This window comes from Alexandromys fortis, unplaced genomic scaffold (assembly GCF_014885135.2).
Source record: "Alexandromys fortis isolate MF-2015 unplaced genomic scaffold, M_Fortis_MF-2015_v1.1 scaffold_146, whole genome shotgun sequence".
Classification (NCBI taxonomy): domain Eukaryota; kingdom Metazoa; phylum Chordata; class Mammalia; order Rodentia; family Cricetidae; genus Alexandromys; species Alexandromys fortis.
The window spans coordinates 3,366,071-3,380,314 of record NW_026068042.1 but is presented as its reverse complement, the minus strand read 5'-3'; the positions used below and the strand labels follow the sequence as shown (position 1 = coordinate 3,380,314).

Genomic DNA, 14,244 nt, shown 5'->3' with positions numbered 1-14,244 from the left:
AAAAAAAAAGAAAGAAATTTTGCTGAGTCACCCAAGGGTAGTTCCTGCCTTCGCTGCCTTAGGGAGCTTCTTTTCTCTGTCACAGGGCCGCTCTACGTCATAGTTGAATACGCCTCCAAAGGGAACCTCCGGGAGTACCTCCGAGCTCGGAGGCCACCTGGCATGGAGTACTCCTATGACATTAACCGAGTTCCCGAGGAGCAGATGACCTTCAAGGACTTAGTGTCCTGCACCTACCAGCTGGCCAGAGGCATGGAATACTTGGCTTCCCAAAAAGTGAGTCCTTCCTCATCCTGCTCGGTTAGAGGCAAAAGCTAGTGAAGAGGCTTTGAAGAAGCTGGGCAGTTCAGACATGTTCATTTGCTTGATCAAGTCCTTGCATGTCTTGTACACCCTGGAAAGTATTTGTGGTTTTATTCATGTTCCAGTTTAATGGACGCTTGAAAGACCAGAGCAGCCTCAGAGACTCCGAATGGCTGCAGGAGAGTGGGCTCTGTGTGGAGGCGGGCAGGTGGGATGCTCCTGGGCTGCTCGGGCTTCATTCAGAGTGAGCCTGGGGCGTGGACCTGGCTGTGAAGTTGAGAACGATGAGCTTGATGTGGAATTAAATGATCTGAGAACGGAGACTGAGCCCAGGAGTAGTCCTGGCATTGAGAGTCTGGGATTTCTGTTTATTTTGTCTCCTTCGGTGATCCTGTGGTCAGAAGTTGGCCTGGTCCCCTGAGGTGAATGGTTGGCATTCCAAGCGATCCACTCACAATGGAACTCTAAGCATTCCAGTTACTCTAGAAGCTGTTGGGCAGGTGCTCAGAGTTTTCATGGGTGTTTCTGAGGACCTAGGGCACCCTTCCTCAACCCCACGCTCAGAGGCAGGGCACAAGGGTGTGGGCAGAGACGGGCTCAGCTCCTACCTGGAATGGAGCTGGCTGCGGTTCCCTTGTCCTTAGCTCCTGTGGTTGCCAAAGACAAAAAGATCCCTTGGCAGGGTGCGCCTCTGTCACTCTGAGCCTGGGCTGCTTGAAGAGTCATGAATCTGGATTCTACAGCCTTGCTAGTGTCTAGAGTGAAGGAGGTGACCTGTGTTGATGGTGCAGGTGGCAGCGATGCGTGTTCCTGAGCCCTGCTCTCCATCACCCGGGAACACGGCTTAGAGTTATCCTGTGTTCAGTTTCACTTTGTTTTGTTTTATTATTTTTTTTATTTTCTTCAGAGTTTATAGCTTATAAAACCTATGCTTTCTTTTTTTTTCTTCTTCTTAGCAACTGTAAAATCTCTTGACATACAGTGTTTTAGATGCCAAATTTGAGCAGTTTTGAGTTCTGATTTTATCCACGTATATGTGCACATGGCAGGGAGGGGGTTGTCCCCAGAAAATCTTTGGCATCAAGAAACAGACAGACAGACCCAAAACGTGGGACAAGATGCTGCCTCAGAATATCTGCATCATGTCGGTTTAAAAAATCGCGGGGGAGCTGGGGATGTTGTAGAATGCTATTGGCCAGCACATATGAGGCCCTGGGTTCCATTCCAGCTTTACATAAACCACACGTGGAGCTACAGACCCATAGTCCCAGCACTCGGGAGGTGGAGGCAGAAGAATGAAAATCCAGGGTCATCTTCAGCTGAGCATCAGGTTTGAAGCCAGCCTGGATGACACGAAGTACAGAGCAAGAGAGAGACACACACTCAGGCAGAGGCAGACAGACAGATGTGATTAAAGAGACTAGAGAGACAGAACAACCAGATGCAGAGGTGTGATAGTCCTGGACTAACTCTTTAGAGTGGGAGGTGAAGGTCAGATATTACTGTAAGTGACTGGCACTTGAACATGGCCTGAATCTTCAGTGACCTTGCTATGTTCAAGTTGGATTTTGGGATAACCCTGCATTGTATCAAGATGGAGGATGCACAGTTGGGATAGCTCTTACCGCAATTTTTTTAAGAACACCAGAGTTAGGGGTTTAGGGTGAGTTTTTATAATATTTACCTGTACATAATGAGACATGATCTAAACGAAGCCCAAGTCTGTTAAAATCAACTGTTTTCTGTGATCCTTATTCACATAGCCAAAAGGTACCTTTACATAGTATTCGTAATGATTTTGTACATAAAACAAGGTTTTATAGTCTGGAATTTTCCACTCATGGCCTTCCGTCAACGCCTACAGTGTTAGGAAATGTTGAGGAACCAAGATGTAAAGTAACCATGATGCTTGTAGCTCACTTCTAAAATGATTGGCAATAAAAACAAGCAGGTTGTGTGCTTGCACGTGAGCGCATGTGTGTGCCTGTGTCATTTTTGTGTGTACATATGTGCATGCATGTCTGTGTGTACAGGTGTATGTATATGCGTGCATGTGTGTATATGTGTGTTCTGTATGTGTAGGCTGCACGTGGACTGAGCGAATGAGCATGATAAATCTGGCCAATGTGCACAGCTGTGGCACTGTTTGACCTTGAAATGCTTGAACTATTTCACATGGAAGCCTGGACCAGGCAGTTAACCTAGTAACTTCTCTAGGCTTGCTCGCTGCTGGGCATCCTCCTTGGTGGGAGATGGGGGAAGTGTTTGTATTGAGCAGGGCTTGTGGCTGATGCAAAAGTGGTAGAAGAAGTACCTCTTCATTTTCTTCAACCCTCGAGATTCCGCTGATGGCTACTCTCTGGACTGGGATGGCCAGTGGGGTGACCAGAACACGTGCCATCCTTCATTCCTTGAAATAAGAGTTATGAAAAAAAATGCCAAAAACATAGAATAAAGCTGCGTAGATAAACAACTGGAAACATTGTGAGAAAGCCCTACTCATTCAGGGCCTTGCAGGGCCAGGCAGGAACCCTGGGCTTGACCCTTTGGGGCTGTGCAAAGCTAACAAGAGTGAGTACTAGGGTCAGGTGTGTGCTTTATAGTTTGCCCCTGTGTGGCACATTGGAAATATCGAGTTCCTCTATGGGCCAAACTTTATCAGATCCTAAGACACAGAAAGAAGTTGGTAGTTGGAAGTTGGGCACATTTTACTGTCATGTAGTGGGCTGATTAGGCGAGGAGAAGCAGGGTGATTAGAGATCACCTGATGCCCAACTTGAGAAACTGAATGGCCCTGTAGCTTCCCATAGTGAGGAGGACCTGGGAGCCTGGAGACGGGTCAGGAAGTAATTTCAGTAGAAAATACAGAGCTCACATTGGAGAGCTGGTTAAGGGAAGGTGTCAACCAGCAAGCCATAGGCTGGAACTCAGCCCTGAGACCCACACATCTTTTAGGCAGCTGTCATTATGGTGGTGAACTGGGGGGAAGCTGAGGTGAGGGAGGCTGAGAGGCGAGGAAGTCACTCTTGAGTGCCCCCGAAAGGGTTTCTGGACTGACGTTGAGGTCAGCTGTGTAGCCCTGCCCAGAGTCAGGGGGAGGGGCTGCTCCATGTGGCCACTTAACTGGTGGTGGTTCTGTACCCCCCCAGTGTTGTGGACTTGAGACTTCTTGGTTTTCAGCCGCTAGGTACAGTGGAACAAGGGCTGTCACATCAACTTTGTCACATCAATCAAGGGGGATTGAGTACACCTGGGGCTGAGAAGCAGTGGGAGTAGGTTGTCCTTGCAGAAATATGATGACCTTTGTCGTTACTCTCATTACTAATTGCCAGCTACCTCTTGAGAGCCTACATCAGCCAGACACAGAGGCAAACATCTGACATCACATGCGTCATGGGTGCTTAAGGTCATCCACCATAGATAGGCTAGGATCCCTGTATGGAGGAGGGTGCCAGGGACAGCGAGGGCATGATAGGGATGCTGTGTGTACAGGTAGGCAGAATCACTGTCTTCTCTTCTGGGATGAGACCTGTATGTCCAGGGGTCAAAGGGGAAAGACTGGTTCCAGACTGGGTCCCTTGGGGGCTTTCCCGATTCTCTCTGGGTGCAGGCAGATCAGTAGAGTCTCTGCCCCAGGCTGTGTATAGTCACCCTGTGGTGGCTGACTCCATCACTTTGCAGTAGGGCCAGGGTAAATGCTTCTACGTGCCTTTCTGGTTTGTTGTGTTGCCCTGACGCCTCTAGCTCATGCCTATCTACAGTGAAGGCTGGGATGCAAGGGTGCTGGATGGAGGTCTTAAGAAGGCTTCCCTTAGGAGGCTCTTCTAGAAATGAGGAGCAAGTTCTGGAACGGGAAAGATGAGGAAGTGGGGGAGTGGTGGGCCTCAGAGATGCAGTTTGTAGAAGGTGACGAAGAACTCTGAAGGCAACCCAGAGGATAGTTTCTGGGACGGATGTGTATGCCCAGCCCAGTGAGTATCCAGAGGAGCCACCATGACTGACCTCAGGCCGCTGTCATTTTTGTGTGGGTTGGAGGTGGAGCCAGACAAGGAAAGAGACGGTATGGCGCATACAGTTAACTAGACAGCATTGGGGGTATTTTTGCTTTAAAGTATTTATTAAAAAAAAAAAAAAAAACCCTTGCTATTTCCAGTTCTAGGACACTAATTTTATTTAAAAGAAAGCTCCCCATCCGCACCTATAACATCCATGTCATGGGTCACCATGAGAATTAGATAAGGTGACGTGCGGCCCAGCACCCTGTCTTCATCACAGGGCTATTGGGCTTCCCTTCCTTAAGAACCTGTGGGGAAGCTTCCCCGGGGCCTTCATTTGGTGACAGTAGGGACTCTAGGCTGGAGAACAGCTCAGACTTCTGTGTGGTGGGATTTGGCTTACCTTTAATTCTTTTCTTCTTGAGCGCTGGTTCCCCATCTTCTGTTTGGCCCTCGGTATTTCCCAGCACCCTGGGCTATAGAGTGAGCACGATGGTAGCAGTAGCCTACAGCAGCCTCTCTGTCCCAGCCTCATGTGTGGTCGGAGCCCCCTGCAGGGGAAGCCAGATTCCTCTGACCACTCAGCCTGCCAAACACAGAGAACACATGTCAGCGGGAGCACACACACCACCAGGAGGACTTGGCCCGGGCCTTGGAAGTAGAATATGAAAAGGCCTCCAAATCTGCAATGCACTCCAGCCCAGGCAGAGCTGCAGGCAGCCCTGGGGGCTCTCACATTTCCCGCTCCTAGTCTGGCCGGGGACAGGCAGACTTGGGTGGCTCGCTGCTTCCTCTACTCTGATCTTGGCCACCCACGCATGCAAGTGAGCACGGGATGCTCGGGCGTGGGCGAGGGCAGAGTTAAAGTAATTCCTTATTCATGTTTCAGAAGCAGCTAGGCTTGTTCCATTTTTATGCGGTCATTTCATGGAGAGCTTACAATAGGTCATTCCCGGTTTGCTCATCCAGTGGCTGGAGTATCTCTGCTTCCTGTGATCATTAACCTTGATTCCTCACCTATGTAAAGGCATTGGAGGGCGATGCTTGCTTCTTTGTACCACATCTCTTCTGAAAATAGAGGTGGGTGGTCAGGGGTCCTGTTTGCCTGGTATCTTAATGAAACTGTAGACAGTTAAAGTGCCGCTGAAACACAATAGCTTTGGAAGGCCTGGCCTTCATAAATAACAATGGCCAGACCTTCCTGAGGCCATGGTTAGTGTTGGCGCAGTACATCCCCCATCAGATGTATCATAACAAGCTTAGAAGTGCCAGGTCCTGATGTATGCGCAGACACAGTTTTGCCTCTGCACAGCCTGCACTGAGAATGTGGATAGATGGACATTGGCTGGGCAGTGAGCCAGGGAAGGACATGCTGGGCTGTGTCTGAAGCACATAGTGTATATGGTATAAAAGGGGAATCTAGAAGCCTTTGGGCAGACAGCACAGCAGTCCCCAGAGGTAGGGGAAAGGCAGTGGCCACAGCCTGGCCTAAGGGATAATCAGTGGAGGACAGACTTTGAGACAACTTGGAGCTGGAATGATCAGGGCTTGAGTGTAGAGTGCGAACCTTTCTGTTTAAGGACCAAGCAGGATAGGAGTCCGGGGAGTAGCAACGTTGACTCTGAGATGTCAAGAGGGTATTGCTGTCCGTGGGAATGTCCCAGAGTGACTGAACAGTGAGCCCTCTGGTCTCAGCAGAGGCCAGGAGGGAGTTGGGGGTTTGCAACTGCTTTATGTAGCTAAGAATTAGTGCCACGAGGATAGTAGAAACATACAATGCATAGTAGTTTCTCTGCTTTTGAGGGAAGGGGAAGAAGAGAAGCAAGCAAGAGAGAGAAGATGGGGGAGGCTGCAGTAACAACACCATCTCTAGAAACAGATGTCTACAGTGTCTATCTGCGGAGGGGGAAGAGTGGGGGCAGTAGAGGAGGCCAGTTGGGCCTAACAGTGAGGATGGTCCTCATACAGCCTAAGCAAGGTGGGACAGACACCACATAGGGAAAGGAAAGACAGACACGACAGGAGTAGACCTTGCCAACATCAAGTGTTTGTAGGACATGAGGTCCCACTGTTAGAGAAGGGACCATGTGATGAAGAAGACAGTGGAATTTAACCCCGTCACCCGAAAGTTGGGCTTTCATGTACTGGAGAGAGCAAGTGTTGCACTCAGAGGTTTTTGATTGGTATCTGATGTCAAGTTTGTGTAAAGCTGCCAGAGACACCGGTGTTGTGGAGCACTTGCAGATAAAAGAGAATGTGCTTATGTAATCACCCTTTACTTTCGAAGATGATTAGGGCCTTTGTTTGTTTATTTAAATTAGACTGAGTGATTATTGTATCACGTTTGGGGCTCTTGACAATGTCAGGCAGCCTGTGGACTTTACAGCCCAGCATTGCCTCTTGCAGTTTTCTGCACCCAGTTTCTACTTGGCGTATGTTTTCTGTCTTGCAATTTTCTTTTAAGGGTCTCTTTTTCTTTTGAGTCTTAAAACACATTGGGATTATTTGTCTCTCTTCTTCCTCGGTTGCAGTGCATCCATCGGGATCTGGCAGCCAGAAACGTGTTGGTAACAGAAAACAACGTGATGAAGATAGCAGACTTTGGCCTGGCCAGGGATATCAACAATATAGACTATTACAAAAAGACCACAAATGTGAGTGTGTGACGTCACACTTGGGGGCGGGGCAGGGAAGGTCGCAGAAGGAAGCCAAGTTTATCAGTGGGAGAACCCTGGGGGCTTCCCTCCACGCTACACTACTTGTTTTTTTTTTGTTTTTTGTTTTTTGGTTTTTTTTTTGCATAACTCTCAATCAGCCAATTTAGGCTACATCTGAGATAGGTTTAGTATATATGGAGCACTCTTTTATATGGAATAACAGTCAGTAGCCTCTATGGCTTTCTGCAGCTCTCTTAGGAACCTTCATAACTTTGGGATGATGAGATGGCTCAGCTCGTACAGCCAGGACGAGAGCTTTGACGTTTGCTCTGTTCAATTCACCTAGAGACTGATTGGGGTATGCCTATGTACTAGGGAGATGGGTGACAAAGAGAGCACACAGAGACGCACTTTGACACTATGCATCTCAGTCGCTGTGTACAGAGAGAGCTGGAGCTAAGTTTACCCTTAGTGGTAAACTGATGAAAGCCATTTGAAGGCCATCTCTTCATTCAGAGGGCAAGGGAGCACCCGGGAGTGGTGAGGGAGGGAGCTCGGGGCACCCACCCCTGGGTGCTAGGTGGGAGCTCAGCTTCAGAGGCCACATTCAAGGCAGGCTGAGGTAGGGAAACGAGGAAGAGACAGGGACCTAAATCTACTTCTCAGACCTGGTTCTTGGAACCAGCCAGGAAGTCCTGACTTGATCAGGGACCTTGGTTTTTCTATAGACAAGCAGATGGGACCTGTGCTTGTCACCGCAGTAATTCCCTCTGCATTCCACCAATGCAGAGACTTGTCTCCTAGGTGCACCGTCTCCCTACACGCATGCGGGAAGGCCCTCCAGGACCTAACCAACTGGTGTAGTTTTTGAGTCCTTTATTTTAAATTTTGATAGCATCAGGAAGCCAGGCGTGGGAGCTCAAAAGCTGAGGCAGTAGGACTGCCAAGAGTTTGATCCTACCCTGGGTTAATTGTAAGTGGCGGACCTGTCTGGGCTACAAAAATGAGACAGTATTCTTACATAGGGTATGGCCCCGTTGGGCCTACTGTAGTACTCTTGTAAAACCTAGGCCTTTCTCCATTTTTTTTTTTTTGGACAGGGGCGACTTCCGGTCAAGTGGATGGCTCCTGAAGCCCTTTTTGATAGGGTTTACACCCATCAGAGTGATGTGTAAGTAGCCACTGTCCTTGACTCCTCTAAGGGTTAAGCTGCAGAAAAACTCAGGTTTCACTTGCTCATCGAAGGCATGTGTTTGCGGGAGGTTGGTACCCAGGGTTTGGTTCCTGGCCTGTCTGCCTCTGGAAGGTGGGGACACCATCCTCCTGCTGCCACGTGGAACCACCATGCACCCATCGCAGATGGCAGATACTCGGCACTTCAGTCAACTGGGTGGCATGCTCTTCGCTCCCTTAGCTGGGCCTGGAAGTGCACGGGTTCATCCTAACACTCAGAAGGATCCCAAGTTCAAGACCGACCTAGACTACACGTAGCAAGTTCTAAGCCAGCCAGGGATACGTATCATGAACCTATCTTTCTAAAAATTAGAAAAGAGAAGGCCCTGAGTCCTTCCTAGTTAGGTGTCTTATGATTCTTCTGTGGCCCTGTGCTTGTTCAGAGAGGCCGGTGCTAGAGGAGGCGTGGTCAGTTTGGATGAGCACACATCCGCTTGCTGTGCTTGTTTTAAATTTTTAAGTCTTGTCTTAGCCTCTGATAGCATTCTAGAAATACAATAGAAACTACATATTTCTCAGATGAATCATTTAAGCTACTGTTAGAGCCAGGTTCCAACTGATGTTGTAGATTGGGAAATTTAGCTGAAAGATGTTACTGGAGAAACAACCGGGTAAAAGATACCTTGTTCGTTTGTTGCAAGTTTCTATGGGTTTTGTGTTGTTTTGTTTTTATTTTGGAAGCTTTCTTTCTTTCTTTCTTTCTTTCTTTCTTTCTTTCTTTCTTTCTTTTTTTAAGGCATTTGATGTGGCTGTTGGTTCTGCACCACCAGCATGCTTGGTCCCGCCAGCCTTCCTAGAAGGAAGGAATCATAGTTTTTATTTGTACAGAATATACTAAGGCTCTGAACTTGTCTTAGCTATGTTGTGGTCCCTGCTCATACTTAGTAGACAACCAGGGACAGTTTCAGTGTTGGGACTGACCTCCTGGAGTCTGAACTCATGAGTTTCCAGAACCTCGGGACACAAGTAACCTACGATTCTCGGCTTGACTGTCTCTGGGCCTTGAGTCCACCAAACAAGGCTGGGGAAATCAGCTGTGGCTCTCTGAGAAGTCGTGTATAAATAGCACCCTGTGAGGTCTTCTCACTTTCTGCTGGATGAGCCTCTTCTGGGCATGCTCACCCGGGCCCTGTGCTGGCTCCCTTCGCCCCGCACAGCATCACAGAGTCTTGGCCCTGCGGGTGCTCCGCCAGCCCTCTAGGGCAGACGTCCTCTCGCACAGCCAGCTTTCTGGCCTTATTCTGTCATCTGTAGATCCTGGTTCTTGTGTCAACCACAAAGGGAGAAGGGTGATTTAGACAGAAGAAGCTGAAGTCGAGGCGTCTAGACCTCCCACATTGGTTAGCACCACATAAGAGACAAAGAGCTTTAAGAGACAGGGGTGCGGCTTTGTCAATTAATGGAAAATTCCATCAGACCGTCCACATGTCGTCCTCATTTAGGGAGGCTCCTGGGGGGTCAGGAAAGGGCACGTAGGATGGATTGCGGGAGAGCTCATTTATCTATGGATGTTAGAAGTGAGTGACTGTTTATTTTTTTAACTGACATGTTTAGGTTTCTGCAAGCCGGGCACATTACTAATGCTGTGTTTTTTTCTTTGCAGCTGGTCTTTTGGGGTGTTAATGTGGGAGATCTTCACTTTAGGGGGCTCACCCTACCCAGGGATTCCCGTGGAGGAACTTTTTAAGCTGCTCAAGGAGGGACACAGGATGGACAAGCCTGCCAACTGCACCAATGAGCTGTAAGGACGCAATGGCCACCCCTGCTGACAATGTAGCGGGCTTACCGCATCTGTCCTGTTTCTCCAGACATGTCTTGGGTTCCTCAGGCCCCCGTTTTTCTAAACATGCTCTAAGAAGACAGATTGTTGAGGTGGTCTGGGCTCAATCCTAGCCCCGAGATAGAAGGTTACACAGACAACTATGGCTTGTCCAAAAGAAAACATTCTGCTTAAGTGTCTGGAATGGGAAGGAGTGAGCTCTGCCACAGCGACATGAACGTCCGTAGGTCACATACCAAGCTAGAACGCCACAGGGCTGCTCCCCCTGTAGAATGTACAAGGTTGTGCACAGCGCCCACAGGACCATGGAGGAAATGGGCTCTTTTCAAAGCACCTTTAATTACTGATTATTGTCATGACCATTAGGCATGGTAGTTCACACCTGCAATCCTAGCACTCTGGAGGCTGGAGCAGGAAGGGTCCCATAAGGTTGAGGCCAGCCTGGGCTGCAGAATGAGACCCTTTCTCCATAAAATAAAATGAAAATAAGTTAAGTTTTTAAAACAGTGATGGGGACAGGGAGTCAGTCATTTGGTAAAGTGCTTACCACACAAGGCTGAGGACCTGAGTTCATTCCCAACATTCACATAAAAATCTGGCCACTGTAGTATGTGCACTTGTAGCCCCACAGACTGCAGAGGTAGAGATAGGAGGATCCTTGGGGCTTGCCAGCCCGCCAGCCAGCCTAGCCTAAAACAGCAAACCTCAGGTCTCAGTGAGGGACCCTATCTCAAAGGATAAGGTAGATGGTTTCTGAGGAACAGTACCCATGGTTGGCCTCCACATGTGCACACATACATGCACACACACACAAGTATACAGAGAGAGAAAATTGCCATTACATGAACCACGGTCACTCAGACTGAATAGATTAGTGTGTTTGGTTACCCATATTTTAAAGCAGAGAACCCAAGGTTTATCCTGGTGCCCTCGTTAGGGAACCATTTCTGCTTCTGAAAGTGTGAGCTGGTTTCTAGGAACACCTTCCCCACACTGTAAGTGAAATTGTGCTGTGTTAATGACGCATGCCTTGGGCAGCGAGGTGCTGCCCCTCCTCTGGGGCAAACTAAGAAAGTGATTGTCCCAGAGACTGCCTTCTATTGTGTGTTCCGTGGGGATTTCAGAACAGTAATCCCGACGAGTACTTTCTGGTATACAGTGAAGGGCTGATGAATGGCCACTTTTTATAGCGAATTATATAAAGGCATTTATTGTGTGCCTGTGTTCCTGTAGCTTTTTCTAACATAGAGGGTCTGTCGAAACTCATAATCAAGATAAGGCGGGAAGCTTGGGCTATCCAAGAGTTAATCAGGAAGTTAGCTCAAAGCTCCGTGGTGGTGGATTAACTTGCATATTGCATAAACCTTCAAGTTGTGGTTTCTGAATATATATATGTATATATATATATATATATTTTAAACTGAGGAACTTTTGTCAACACACTTTAAAAAAAAAAGGAAAAAAAAACAAAGTGTAGTTGAGGCGGGAGTGTTCGGGAGGGAGAAGACAGACTACAAACGTGTCTCTTTCCATTCTCTAGAGAGAGCTGGAAAGTTTGTTGACATCATGGTCGGTCACACTGTCGCAGAGGTAGTAGAGAAACACATAGATGTCCCTTTTTGGATGCAGAGTCACCCTCCTAAAGCATTCTGGGTTGCAGAAAAGTTTCTGTGACGCTAGTATTTGTGTAGTTATATTTCGTTATTTAGGCTATGTCTCCATGGCACCTGTGAAAACCGTCTGTGTCTGTATATCAAGTCCTTAGTGACGTCAACTCACCGGAGAAACCCTCTCTCCTAGGTATATGATGATGAGGGATTGCTGGCATGCTGTACCCTCACAGAGACCCACATTCAAGCAGTTGGTGGAAGACTTGGACCGGATTCTAACTCTCACAACCAACGAGGTAAAAGCCTCCTTCCAGAAGCCTAGAGACCCTGCTTGCCTTGGGAGGTGCCCATTTGTTAAATGTCAGCTCCCCTGTTGGAGCCGGTGGTAGCTTTTATCATTTTTGTGCAGGGGTCGGGCAGAGTTAAACTGTGTGTTCCTTTTCAGTCAGGTTTTTTTTTTTTTTTTTCTTCCTCAGAACTGAATTTTGAGAATTCTGACTCATGAGGCTGAGGCCTCCTGAGTTGCCCTCATGGCAGCGGTGGTGCTGTGTCACCCAGTGTGTGTGTGGCGTGTGGAGAGGGAGGAAGAGGTGGGAATGTTCTGTGGTAGTGCTTTGGTGTGTGCGGAAGGCACTGGTATTGTAATATGAGCCTTGGATTCTATGTCCTGGTGATTGGCGTGAATGCTGTCTCTGCTCCGGGGCTGACCGGCTTGATGGGAGGCAGTGAGAGTCTGTCGTTTCTGGGTGCTACTGCCCTGGGTGAGCCTGTTTGGAAAGACATGTGGCTTGGGTCTTTCTGTGTGATATCATGTATTTGCTGATATGTGTGTAATAATTCTGTTATGAGTGACTTATAGGATTTTTTAAGTTGACAGTTGGTGCCTGTTGTTAAAATATTTACCCTGGGGCAGAGTTGAGGGGTGGTAGCTAGTTGTGGGTAGAGTGATAGCCACACGAGCATCGCACTCTCACCGGAAGCCTGGTGTGATGGTGTTCTCTTGTAATCCCAGCACTGGAGAGGTAGAGACACGTGGATCCCTGGGGCTCAATAGTCAGCTCATCTAACCTCACAGGCAAACTTCAAGCTCCAACGAGAGATCCTGTCCCATAAGACAAAGCCTCCATATGCATGTACACCCACACACGTGAATACACCCAGAATATGTCAGTTTTTGTATTTATAATTTACGCCTACCAAAGACACCATTTTCTGTTACTCTTTGCCCAAATACAGCCATGTCTCTGGCTTAAGCGTTAACCGAGTGACCTCTAGGGTTTTAGGAAGAATATTATACAAGCAGAAAAGCTGAGAGAGCCGCACAGCCCAGGGAAACCTCCTGCTAGGAGTTGGAAATGAATGTTGAGATGTTCCCTGAAGGTGCCGAGCAATATTCCCTTATGACAAAAAAGGTTGTTGTTTTCACAACAGTAGAAAAAAGTTTTTAATATCTCCCAAATACTTAAAAGGAAAAGAATAGAGTTAATTTCTGTTTTAAAAAATAGAATGATTAAAGAGAAAAAGAGAAGCAGTTGAATGTAGAGATATAAAATCTTCCTGTGGCAACTTTATCTTTTGCTCTTGGCGGTGGCTTGTGCTGGACGAAGGGGGAGCTTGCATTTAAATGAACACAGCTGACCTTCAGAAGTTGAAAGGAATAGCTCAAGAGGGGGAGGAAAAAAAAAAACAACTTTCTTCTCCTGCCAAAATTGTTGTTTCTAGCCTAAGTTCCTTTAACCCTAGGCTTGGAATCCAGTGATTTTTTTTTTTCCCCCTATCAGATCTGAATAGTTACAACTTCATTTAGAAACTGGGAAGGGTACTAAAGTTTTCATTTAATGGTCCCAGGTCCGTACTCAATGCTGTGTATTGATATATTTATGTTTTAAGTGGGACCCATTTCTACTGAACTTTATATGCGTATCCTAAAATAAGAGAGCAGAGTGCCATATTGTCTAGCGGATATAAAAATCGAAGTTTCTTTCCTTCTTAAAATCATTACCACATGCTCAAGAAAAATGGTTCCATTTAGGACAAAATTTCATTTTTATCATTGTAAGCAAAAAGTCCTCTTTTGATGTGGTGGGTGTGTTTGTTTCTGGTTGTGCGGTTAATGCTGATGTTGTTGGAGCCGACACATCCCCCTTCTGGGATGGCGACTCTTTCTCTTGCCAGCCCTGGTGATGAATTATGGTGGTTTTTTGTCTTTTAAACCGTACGGTCGCCAACATTCCACGGACTCTCTGCTGATAACGCTGGGGCTGTTTGTGCTGTAGTCTGCGCTTTTTGCCCCCTCTCAGCAAAACCACATGTCATAGAGGAGTTGCTGGCTTCTGGGTATGTAAGCCAAGCTACCCTACTGTGCCAGTGCCTTTAAGCAGTGACACAAGAAAGGCCCCTGTTTAGAAATCTTTTCAGGGCTGGGGATGTAACTTAGTTGATAAGAGGGCTTGCTTAGTGTGCACTCAGCCCTGGGCTCCATCCCCCAGCCCTACGTAAACTGAGAGTGATTGTGCCCACCTGTGATCCCAGCGCTCAGGGAGATAGATGTGGGAGGATTAGGAGTCCAAGGGCATCTTCAGATACATAGCAGGTTGGTGGCCAGCCTGAAATTCTTGAGACCAAGTCTTAAAATGGAAGGAAGGAAGGAAGGAAGGAAGGAAGGA

The 14,244-nt window shown here is 47.6% G+C and overlaps 1 protein-coding gene across 3 annotated transcripts in view; it reads left to right on the top strand.

Annotated features, from left to right (window-relative positions):
• Fgfr2 (fibroblast growth factor receptor 2) overlaps nt 1-14,244 on the top strand; it is a 106,014-nt gene that overhangs the window by 88,686 nt on the left and 3,084 nt on the right. For all 3 annotated transcript variants that reach the window (XM_050165829.1, XM_050165830.1, XM_050165831.1), the window contains 5 exons: nt 86-276; nt 6,830-6,952; nt 8,056-8,126; nt 9,792-9,929; nt 11,769-11,874. In XM_050165829.1, the coding sequence (XP_050021786.1) occupies nt 86-276; nt 6,830-6,952; nt 8,056-8,126; nt 9,792-9,929; nt 11,769-11,874 (629 nt within the window). The remainder of the gene's footprint in view (nt 1-85; nt 277-6,829; nt 6,953-8,055; nt 8,127-9,791; nt 9,930-11,768; nt 11,875-14,244) is intronic.